At 35.8% G+C, this 12,696-nt stretch overlaps 1 protein-coding gene across 1 annotated transcript in view; it reads right to left on the bottom strand.

Annotated features, from left to right (window-relative positions):
* ATP2C1 (ATPase secretory pathway Ca2+ transporting 1) overlaps nt 1-12,696 on the bottom strand; it is a 57,528-nt gene that overhangs the window by 22,281 nt on the left and 22,551 nt on the right. Inside the window, exons 9-13 of the mRNA XM_074312828.1 lie at nt 9,994-10,118; nt 9,016-9,113; nt 7,031-7,126; nt 6,853-6,942; nt 4,704-4,808 (exon numbers count right to left, since the gene is read on the bottom strand). Of these exons, the coding sequence (XP_074168929.1) occupies nt 4,704-4,808; nt 6,853-6,942; nt 7,031-7,126; nt 9,016-9,113; nt 9,994-10,118 (514 nt within the window). The remainder of the gene's footprint in view (nt 1-4,703; nt 4,809-6,852; nt 6,943-7,030; nt 7,127-9,015; nt 9,114-9,993; nt 10,119-12,696) is intronic.

The raw sequence follows: 12,696 nt of genomic DNA, 5'->3' as shown, positions 1-12,696 counted from the left end.
CTGAAGATTAAAAGTCTGTATGTGGGAGCTTTCTGCATCCTATAAAGAAATAGCATTTACTACTCTTCACTCTCACCCCCACATATTGAAGGCAGTGCCTTCACTAAAGCCCGGATTAGGCACTCCTAATTTGGGGAGATGTGGGGAGAGGCTCACAACTTAACAGGAAAAGAAAAGATCTAGCATCAGCCCACAAGCAATGGATGAGACGTTCTTCTGTTGGCTGCTACTATATGCATATACGTCATCCCACTTAATTCTCATAACCATCTTATTATGGGTGTTATCAGACTTTTTCTTCCATTTTTTTCCATCACCATAAAGTAACATACTAAAGCTTACAATGCAAACCTGCAGTACCCTGCCCAAACCTTCTTACCTCTAATTCTACTCCAAAGGGGCAAACCAATTTTAACTCTACAGATGTCTTCCTTTGTCTTTATCTCCTTGTTTTTAAATACAGAGGGTGCCAAAACAAAAATGTATACACACATTTCAAGAAATGAAAAAACTGTATTAAAATTGTAATACTCAATATATACCGATAACAAAAGATGAATACAAGTCGTGTGCATACATTTTTTTGGAATCCATTTTTTGGGATGTTTGTACTGCTTTTACGCTCATCATTATATCACATGTTGTGACAGGTGACAGTTTGGCCACTCCCACTATATTCCCCCCGTCCACATTGTAGTAATATAGCTAAGGTGAAAGTTGTCAGTATTCTGTTTCAAGACTCCACACTATTGAGCCAAGAGGTTGTCGTCACTAGAACAGTTCACACACATCCCAGTTCTCCCTGCAGGCACATGGGACAAACGTGTTTCCCTGCCCCTCTCGCACACTTTGAAGTCAGGTGTGACTTGCTTTGGCCAATAAATATGAGCAGTACTTGTGCCACTTCCAAATGGAAATTTAGGAACCAGTGCGTAATATGCTCTTCCTCTGCCCGTTACGACAGTGTGTGCTCACAGTGAGATGAAGCTTCCATCTGCCAGAGTCCCCAAGTACTAGTGAGCAGATACTACCGGGTAGGCAGGTAGCAGGAAGGCATGATGTTGTTTCCAGGGCCTATATAGATCAAATGTATTTATTTTACTGTTCAAGTTTTCTTTTATAAAGTTAATACTGCCTCTTTTTTTTATCTGCTTAGTTTTCTTTATACCTATTACTAATTATTCCAGAACTCATTCATGTAATATAAAGCCCACCTCAATATTTTTCAGACGATCAAATGAGCAGGTAAGTTACTACTCCCATATCATTACTGAAGACCACCCTCCTTGAGCCTTGTTCTCCTTTCCTTTTCTAATTTGAGTTGGTGGATTTCTAGGCCTGCTGCACCACTGGTATCCAGTAATTTCCCTTCACCTCTATCCTGGGAATTCTTTTCATCCCTCTCCTGGTTAGAACTTACTGTGTGCTATGTCTTCCTTTTCCTTAGTTTATTGTCTTATCTTGGAATAACATACTCACCAGTATCTTTCTAAGAAAAGGTGTGTGGGGATATACACTTTGAGAGTTGGAATGTCTGAAAACATTTATATTCCACCCCCACATTTGTTAAGTTCAGGTGGGGATAAATCGCTTCTCAATTTGAAGGCTTTCCTCCAGTGTCCAGTGTCACATTTGAAAAGTCCAAAGAAGCTACTCTAATTACTAAATCGTTGTATATGATCTCCGCTTCACCCTCCCTCCCACCCTAAAAACCTCTGGAAGCTTTTAGAATTCTCCCTAAGTATCCTCCAATTTCTTGATTATGGGCCTTGCATTTATCCCTGAGGAGAGACTGTTCCAAGATGTGACCGCTGCCTGACCCACGAACTGGACCCGGGCCAGAAGGGGGAGACTGCTTCCCGAAAACCCCGCTTAGAGACTGACTGATCATAATCTATATTCGTTCTGACATAAACCAGTACCCCTCTTTTGCCCCCCACTATGTGCTGGTTCCTGGAACAGACCGTTTATCCTGGCCTCGTCAAGCATGCAGAGTAATTTCCTGTACCTGGTAGCATTCACGTATTAGTGCCCATGTCTAGCCCCTCTTCTACCCTATATAAATTCTTGGGCGCCTGCCAAGTAATGCAGGGATCCATTTCATCTTCCAGCCATCAAAGACATGTCTCATATGTAAGTTTCCCTTAACAAACTCCATTAATTACCAGACTGGAGTGGCCAGCCTCTTTCTTCAGTCCTTCCACGTCCCACTTATGAAGATTTTCAGCCCCAGGACCTTTTCCTGGGTCTGCATGCATGAACAATATCCTCCCGTTACCGCTCTTTTTAACATACTCATGCTAAGCAGCTGATGGGCAATTTTATTCTACAAGCTGAAGTCCTTCTTCTGGAAAATTTTCTGGTGTTATTTGATCAAATCTTCCCATTTTCTCTTCTCTCTTCCTGTTTCTGCTATTAGGTGGATGCTGTATCTCCTATATTTATTTTTCAATTATCATACCTTATCTTTTATATTGTCCATCTCTTAGATTTTTTTGTTCTACTTGTAGATTCCTTGACTTTATTTGAAAACATTCTATTTATTTTGTTGTCACTTTTTATGATGTTTGGAAATTTTCTTCAGCATCCAGCATTATCTTTGTTTCTCTGAGACCCCTTTCTCTGTTTGGTCTGTCTTTAATACTGAAGACATTTACCAAATATCCAGCAATCCCTGATTGTCCATGTACATTCAAGACTGAAGCAATTAAAGGTATAGAAGCTCCATGGGCATTGAATGGCAGAGCTTATCAACCTGTGGCTACAGACTGGAGATGAAGGCCAGGAGTAGGTAAGCTCTGCCAATGAACAAAGAGTTCAGTTAGGAATACTATTGTTGGAATTCCCCTGGGGCCAGTTAGCGTCCCAAAACTCTCAGTCTTCTGACTTAGAATGAGGGTAGGGCGATACCTGCCTGCAGACTCTAAGAAAATGCAGTTAAGGCCTACAGGCTTACCCTTCAGGACACTGACCTGCCCTTCATCACTCTGTTTTCAGTCTTAAGCCAATTTAATTCTGCCCTCCAGTCTTGTCCCCAAGATGAGATTTCTGATATTCTACAGGGCTAAAGAAGGGCTCATGCTATGGCCTCAAGAATCAGAAAAGGTACTTGGGGGAGTTCTACTGATTCCTTACTCAGAATTTCAATCTGATCTCCTGTTTTTAGCATTCGACCTTAGTCTCCACCCTCAAAGATACCTGATCACCCTGAGTCTTTCCCATACTTTCTCTTTTTCAGTTTACCTTTCATTCATTGGTCATTGTTTTGGCAGATTCCAGGGAGACAGTAGAGATAAATGTATATTGTCATGTTCAAATGAAAAGTCCTCTAAAGAGAAACTCTTTGAGCCACTGGGGTTGTTTTTAAATTGCTAACTTTACCATATCTATGCCAGGCTGACGTCTTCTAGATCCTGAGTCAAGTCAGTCGGTTTGGGTTTTTTTGTTAGTTCCACTGGTTGGTTTTATTTTATAAGAGAAACACTTCAGGTCAGCATATGGGAAGAATAATCACACCAATCTTTCCAAATTTATAGCCTGCCACTCCCTATCACCCATTTCCACAACTGAGAAGATTCAATATACAACTTCCAATGTACAACTCTGATGAGGCTGGATTCAAAACTGCTCAAGTCAAATCGTTCAACTTTACATGAGCCACATTATCTTGAAGTACTGTGTGATAGTACATAAAATGTAAAGAAAGAGATCTTCCAAATAAACTCATATATGTATTCTTGCTATATAACTTATAGGATCAAGGGACATGAGCTAAAAATTACCTTAATCAAATGCAATTTTTGAAAGCTTTCTGTTATAAGGTTTAAAATATCAGGCATTTTACTTTTAGTTTTCTTTCCAATTGTCTTTCAAGTTCCTTTAAAGATCAGACAGAACTCCTCCCGTCCCCCGTCCCCCCCACCCCCATGAACAGAGCTCCTGGCAGACTTATATGTGCAAATTCAAGGTTGGTCAACTTGCCTTTCTTTAAAAACCATGATGTTTCCTGTTTATTATGGGTGAGAGGGAACTCTCTCACTCATACCTGTCTACAGAGAAGTAATTGGCTTCAAACCGTTTGCTCATAGGTGAAAACACATAACCAATTATTAACTCCTAATGAAAGAAATATAAAAATAACAAATACATATCTTTAAGGGCAAAGTAAGTTTAGGCATCAAGCTGGTATGTAGCAACTATAAGTGATATAACTGTACATTGTAGATAACTAAGAACTCTTACTGTGTAAAAATTCCTAAAGTACCCAAGGAACAATGGTAATATTTGAAATATCAGTGCATGACATTTTGTCAGTTTATAAGCTGGATTAGCTAACATGAATTATACACATTTGGTAACTACTTTTCCATAAAATAATGTGCTTTAATTTGTTCTGAAGACAAGACACTCCTTTAGTGAAAGAACACAGATGTGTTAAAAGATCTAATGTCACAAGCTCTAGAAGACTGAGACTAGGCTCCAACTCATTTAAGTTGTTTGCTCACACAGCAAAACTGGGCATATCTATGCATGAATTCAAAGAGAATGTGAGAATAAGAAGGGATAAATATACTGTGAATTACATACACTCTAAAGCAACAGGTATTTGTTAAGCTTTGCTTTGTTGAAAGATGGACAGTATATGAAAAATAGTCATCTATGTTAAACAAGATATAACACGTATTCTTTAAATGGAAGGATACCTGCTGTGTTCGGTGTACACACTTCACAGCCATCCACTTTTGTTCAGAGCTAAAAGGGTATTCAGCTTTTCGGATATAGTCCTGTTGAAGTCCATCAAGACCCATCTATATGGCAAAAAAAAAAATTAACTCTCACCAACATGTGACTATTTTTCCTTTTAACAAAGAACAATGGTCATAACTTGTAGCTGGGCTGGCTAGAGATACTGGTTTATTTTATAAATAATGGTAACAGAATAGCAGTACTCTATATATGCACTATATTTTTCTGAACAGCAGCATACATGTTCAACCTGAAAGCCTGGGTGTGTAGATACAGATACAGTCTCAGGCATGCTACGCAGACTACATGTAGACCAAATCTTCAACACTGACTATATTAAAATCTCTACAGACTCAAATTCTGGAAGGAAGAGGTATACAAATAAATAAAGGTACCCAACCAATAAACAGCAATAGACATTTATAATCAATAGACATTTTAGATTCAATTCTTCACTGCTTAGGGATTCAACTCTATCTTGCCTGATGTTACTATCCTACTCCCTTACACCCTACCACTTGATATTCTGACTACTACCAACATCATGCAGCTGTTCTTTACTAATATCTTCTGCATTTTCCTCCAAATATTCAAAAATATTTTTTAAACTACTCAAAAACCTAGTTTATTGCTTTTTGTTGACTTTTTGTTGTCTATCGAAATATGTTGAGACTATTCTTCCTGGCTTTCAAAGCTCCTCCAGAAATCCACCATATGGCCTACTTAAAAATCCTATGGGTTATTCAAACTCCTTTCGTTTCATCCAGGTTAGCCAATTCAAAAGCCACAATCCATTCTATGCTATTTATTCCTCTATGCTTTTATTCTTGCTCTTTCCCTAGTTTACCCACTATCTAAACCCTTCCTATCATCCTTCAAAGCCCAGGTCCCAAGTCTGAATTTGCACTGTTCTTATATATGGCTCAGTGTCATCAATTTAGGACTTAACTGTCTACTATTTTGGTCTGCCTTTTATTTGTTCCAAGCACATTAGTGTTAACTTCCTACCTAAAATGTGAGGCCCCCACCCATAAGGAAGTGGTTTCACATTCTTTATCTCACAAAGAGGTAAAGCTAAATATAACACAGTAAATAACTGTTAAAAGATTCAACTTTTGAATATGTTTTCAAAAGCTATACTATGCTATTTTAGTTATAAAGAGAACAAATTATAAATGTTACTCTCTGTTAAGGAAACATAAATTCTAAAAATATCAATTTTATTTTCTGAAATATGTATAACCTTTTCTATATTGGATCTCAATTCAAGCAACCTCATTTAGAGGTATATCTTATTTCACACAAGATTCAAAGTTTTCTAACACTACTCTTAAAAGTAGGAATTTTATTTTATTTTATTTAAGTGTATTTTTCCAGGACCCATCAGCTCCAAGTCAAGTAGTTATTTCAATCTAGTTGTGGAGTGTGCAGCTCATAGTGGCCCATGTGGGGATCAAACTGGCAACCTTGTTGTTAAGAGCACTGCACTCTAACCAACTGAGCTAACCAGCCACCCCCAGGAATTTTATTTTTGTTTGGGAGAAACAGATTGGTCCTTACGTTTCTCACTTAACCAAATGTAGGACTTAGGAGAAGAGATCAATTGAAACAGATGAAACGATCACTGAGAACAGCACCCCATCTCCCCAACACAAATTCTAACTAGACTCATTTTAAAAAGGAAGACTGCAAAAAAGTAAAGCTGATTTCTCATGATATCTTTAATATTTTTACAAAGAAATTCTAAATAAAGTTGCTTTTTATTAATTTGAAAGTTAAGTCTTTATCAGAAATTACACACATTTATAACGCTTTTAACACAAAACTCTAAATATTATGGAAGACAGAAACATTTCCTCGTAAGAAGAAATCCATCACTGGTCATTAATCTGTATCTTGCATAGAAGAGATAAAGTTACACTGAAAAAGCTCTGTGCTCCAGGAAGACTAAAACTGGTTCCCAAAAGGCAGTAAAAACAACGAAAATTGTGTTTCTTCTTCTTCACTTTATACCTAAAACCACAAAGTGAAGTTAATACTGAAATTGATGGCCTCACGTTCTCTTGTAAGGGTGACGTCTTATATGTTGAGAGATCAGGCACATACCTTCATTGCAAGAGCAATTAAGGCTCCCTCTGTTGGCTTCCCCATTAGAGTGTTGTTTCTAATTACAGCATCATTGCATACACAGCCCGCCTAAGAGAAACACACAGAAACTATGAACCCATCACTATGGCAAAGTCATTATGAAGAAAGTTACCTTCTCAGAGAACAAAGTACTTACCTCAACAATCCTGCTAACAGCTGGGTTATAGAATCCATGAACAACATCACCATCAACAATCACTTCCCCAAATGGATTGTAGCCAACTCCAGTAACCTAAGCAACATAAAGTGGGATCAATAATACAACCGATAGACATTGACAATACTTAGGAAAACCAAAAACTATGATGAGTTGTGTTCATTTTATTTTATACATCAGGACACTGTTAGCGTGTAAACCTAAAAAGGCATCTAAATTTGCCTAAAAGAACAACATTTAATAGTTAAAGGAATATAGATTGTCATTTTCACAATGATAAACCTATAGCTACTTATACTAATAATTAATTATATCATTGTAATAATGTACAGGTCATAAGTAGAAACAATATAACTGTTACTATAACTAATATCTTATAGTTACTATTTATAATATTAAAAATACATATAAACCATGAAAATCTCTATACATAAGTGAGCTTAAATTTATGTAATATTACATTTTATATAACATACTACGATTTGCAAAGAATTCAAATCCATTACCATATTTAACACTCATGACAAACCTGTAATCTAGACAAAAGCAGAATTCTTTTTACAAATATGCAAATATGCAGACATTAAGTGATTTACCCTAGCACTTACAACTTTCACATAGCATTACCCACCAGTTTTAAAAACCAGAGGTAGAGACAAGCCATATACTTACTCCATATGGCTAGAACAAACCCAGCCAAACAAAAGATAAATTTCACAATAAAAATAAGACAGTTTAGAGAGAAATTAATGAATAGTTAATGCTAGACATATAAAATTATGGGCTTATAACAGAAGAGAAACTTATATCCTGTATCTTTCTTTCCTGGACCATGTAATGTAAATACATGTAACCCCAATGACCCTTCTGAGTCATCTAGAAAAGGTACATTCAATAATATAGTATTGGATATCCTTAATCAAATCTAACACTCTAAATATCAATAGTCTCATTTTAAGGTCTACGTAAAATGGAATTAAATAAACCTAGGTACAACTTCTGTCAATTTGTCTGATGCTCACTTTGCCCACTTAATTGGCTATAAACACATTTTGAAACACTGTACCCACCATAAGTAGTGTTAATGAACATTCCAGCCAGAAATCCCGCCAAGAGTAGGTGAGACTGAAACCTGTCTTCACCCAGCTTCAAAATTAACCAATGTACATACACTGGCATGCTCTTAAAAGACTGCCAATATCTAATTTTTAAGATAAAGTAATTATTCTTTATTCATTTATTCTACTGTGAGTTAGGCCCTATGCTCGGCAACATAGTTCTTGCACTTTACAACTTACAGTATAATGAGAAGAGGTACAGGAAATTTTACTTGGACTTACGGCTGAGAGGTATGGAGTTTTATGAAAGTATATAAAATAAGGTCAGTTCTCGGTGGTGAGCAAAGATTACCTAAAGAAGTGGGGTTGGAACTGAGGTGCAAAGGATAAAGAGGCATTAGGCTATCTTAAACAGTGAGAACAGCAGCAAAGCTCCTGAAGTAGAACCTTTCTCACACCAAAAGAACCATAAAGCCAGTGCATTTGGTGCAAAGAGAGCAAAGGGGAGCATATAAGGCTGAAGGAGGAAATAATGGACAGAACATGTAGGGCTTTGAGAGTCCACTAAAGAATCTTAATTTAGGGAGTGACATGCTCAAAATCTGGTTCTAAAATATCCTTCAAGCTGCACGTCGATCAAGAGCATCAGTGATTTGGCAATGAATGAGTGTAGGGGTGATTAAAAGAGAGGTGTCAAAGAGGGTTCAAAGTTTCTGGACTATACAACTGGCGTGTATAAGTGGAACAGAGAGCAAGACTTGGTGGAATCACATGGGAAGGAAAAAGCTCTGCTGCTCACTAATTTATAGCCTTTTTGAAGGTAAAACACTGGAATAATTAAGAATTTTAAACACCAAGTTTCTCAACAAAGGAATACTGCCATTAAAAAAGAAATCTATAGCCTACCTCAGCATGGAGACCATCTGAAGTAAATATGTGAGTAACAGTCATTTCATTCTTCGTCAATGTTCCAGTTTTATCTGAACAAATCACATTACAGCAGCCTAAAGAATAAACCATTATATGTCACCAAAAGTCAAAAAGAAATAAATGTTCCCATTGAAAAACAAATTAAATACTGTGAATTTTGTACAAACCAAGCTCACTGGTAATTTTAGACAGTTTATTCTCATCACGTTTGCTTCAACATAGTTTCTGAAACTAAAATTAAAAATGATCCTGATAAATACTGACTTTTTCTTACCTATTTACAGTTGAGTTTCTATAAAGCTACTCAATATTAGCTTTATATAATAATTTTATATAAGACATTTTCTAGAGAGTCTCGAGGGTACCTAAATATAAAACTATATAATTTTTTCAATCAGTATTTTAAGGTATTTTGCCTTCTCGATAATAAAATTAAAACTAGAAATTAAATTTAAAAATTCTGGATTCCTAAATTTAAAACGTTTAAATTTAAAAGAAGTTTCATAGCATAAAGTTATCACAATTTTCATACTGCATATAAAATTATGTTACAGCAATATAACTATTGTATACTTACAATACTATTCTCATCAGCAAATACAACTCAAGTATGACATTTTAGGATCTATAATTATCAATTATCTTTCCTGAGATGTCAAAAAAAAAAATTCTACTAATTTTATTCCAAGGTTTCATTTGTTATATGGATTTTTTTAAAAACATGATTTAATCATTATAACATTCCAAAACACAAAAAGATTTCTCTAAAAGTCCCATCCTGAGTGATATGCATTTTCAGTTACTTTTTTGGTTGTTAAAATCATATTCAACATTGCCACAAGCCAAACACCACTATGCAAACCTCTAAGACAAAAATTATAAAACCCAAAGATAACTCAGTGTTGATGTAAACTGATACATCATTGCGTAAGTATGCTCTTACCACAGACTTACCCAGAGTTTCAACGATAGGCAGTTTTTTCACAATGGCCCTTTTCTTCACCATTCTCATAACACCAAGGGCTAAAGTCACTGTGACCACAATGGGAAGACCTTCAGGAATTGCTGCGACAGCCAAACTGTAACCGATATATACATAGTATGGAAATTTAAGTAAAACAGCAACCACAACTATAATTTCAAATGTCTGTTACTTAAAATAGTAGTAAACAAAAACACAAAATTAATATTGTCAACACCCAAAAATGCCCTCAAAAGAAAGGGAAAGTTAATTGACATTTACTGGACACCTAACTAGCTGTCAGATCAAGCAGTAAAGACTATAGGGTCTGACATCAGATTGCTTAGATTTGTACCCGTGGCTTAACCAATTTTTACCTGTGTGACCCTGAGCTACTATCACTCCACCTCTGTAATTCAGTTTCCTCGTCTATAAATATAGATAATAACAGACGTTGAGACAAAACTTGTACATGAATGTTCACGGCAGCACCAGTGACAATAGCCAAAAGATGGAAACAGCCCAAGTGTCTACCCATACAATGGAGTATTATTCAGCCATAAAAGGGAATGAAATACTAACACATGTTATGACATGGACGAACCTTGAAAACTTTTTGCTAAGTGAAAGAAGCCAGGCACAATAGGACATATACTTGTATCACCATCCAAGGATTCAAAATGTTGAGATTTCACTTATGTGATTCAATTTCACCCTCATCATTTTAGAGCCTACAGTGGTTGTCCACAGTGGTGAATCCGTCTTCTGTTTTGTCGAATAATTGTGAAAATTCTTCTGTCAACTATTTGTTGCCATTGTGGTAGAAAATTAAAAATTTTGAATTTTCAACTTTGTTTACTGAATGCAAAAAAAATACAAAGATTGTATCTCCAAACTTCTTTTATGCCTTCTCAAAGGTGATGTAATACTTTGGGCAACATAAGAAAATTAAAGGATAATACAATAGTGATATTTTAGTTTATTATTACATCAACTTATAAGCAATCTCATCACTCTTCTGTTTTACTCATTTTTAGCACAGTTGAAAATAATTGTTAAAATAATTGCTAGGATAAAGAAATAGCAAAATGTTTCAAGACAGGAGAAATAAGGCCACTTAAGATCCTACAACACATCTTAGATATATGGATACATATGATAATTGCAAAATAGAATGAGTTTTATTCTGTTAAAAATTTTAAAAATGTTTTGTGCTTTGGAAGACCTTTAAGTAGAAATAAAAATCACCAATATGTCAACTTTGCAAATAATTAGAACTGCTAAAAAAAAAAAAAAAACTCAAAAGTTAAAAATGAGTCCAATAGATAATATGCCAACAGTATCTCAAACTCATGCTCTATTTTAAATTTAATTTGTATTTAACTCAAGGCTTTTTTGTACAGATTTAAGCCAAGATTTTCAAATTGCATTTTTGCCCATTTGAGGAAAAAAATACTCCTTCTCCATATCACAAATATCTTTTCTTATTCATCCTACATATTCCTTGTAATCCACTCATTTTTTTTCAATCTATTGATTTTTGTTTTAATTCTTGAACTATTACTTCTTAGACCTACTACAGAGCTGTCATCCAGGATTTCTTTTCCTTAGATGCCTAGGTGAGCTCTACTCTTATAGCCCACACATCATCATCTTCCTAATGTTCACCCTCCTTTGGCTGGAATTCATACAAGGATAGGGAAGGAATAAATTTTCTGATTGTCTGCCTATCTATTTATAATTAACTGGATTGATACTTTGGCTAGGCCTAGATTTATAGACTTAAAATCATTTCCCCTCATACTTTGATAGTACTGCCCCATTGTCTTCTAATGTAATCCAATGTTATTATGAATGAAAGATTATTAAAATCCTTTTCCCTTTCTGTATTGGTTAAATCTCTAGCTCTGTTCCCTAGTGACCTGATAAGGGTAGTATATCAACTATGTTGCTAGGCAACACTGCTTATGATAATGGGATCTGCTGACTGATAAACTGTCTATGGATTGGGAGAATTATAATTACCTTAGAGGAAGCCATAGCTTTGGGCTTCCGGAGTGCAGTGACTCATAACTGGACCTAAGCGTGTGTTTCCAGAGATGTTGGCTCCTGTGGACTATGAGGCATTTTTTACCTAGGGGAGCTCCTGCACTCACAAGATCATCTCATCTCCATGTCCTAAGCTGAACTGCTACATGACCTGCTGCAAGGGCTCTCAGAAGAGAGATGCCTAAAATTGCCAGGTGTGACTTAAAAAAGTTTTGTGAGTTGAAATATTTAGTAGAGTCTAAAAAGACACTGTGATGGAAACTGCAGTTGCGAATGACAAGTCTGATACCCATCTAATTATCCTTCCTTTATAGATGAGCTGATTTGTCTGCTTTCATTTCACAATGATGTATCTAGGTTGGAGTTTTTTTCATCCTGGGTGGCATTTAGAGAATCTTTTCAAAGTCTGAAGATTTATGTCTGGCTTCAGATTGAGAAATTATTCATGTATCATTTGTTATATAATTTCTTATCTCTTTTTGAAACTTCTATTAGTTAAATATGGTATTGAATTATTCTCTGTCAATTTTACTTCATTCTCTGTTTTGAACTTCTTCCTCTACTTTTTGGGAATCCTCTTCAACTGTCTATTACAGCCCTGATATTGAAATTTTTAATTTCAGCAATCATAATCTTAATTTCTAAAT

This window comes from Rhinolophus sinicus, linkage group LG10, assembly GCF_036562045.2.
Source record: "Rhinolophus sinicus isolate RSC01 linkage group LG10, ASM3656204v1, whole genome shotgun sequence".
NCBI lineage: Eukaryota > Metazoa > Chordata > Mammalia > Chiroptera > Rhinolophidae > Rhinolophus > Rhinolophus sinicus.
Note: the sequence above shows the minus strand (reverse complement) of the source record. Positions and strands in the feature narration are given on the sequence as shown.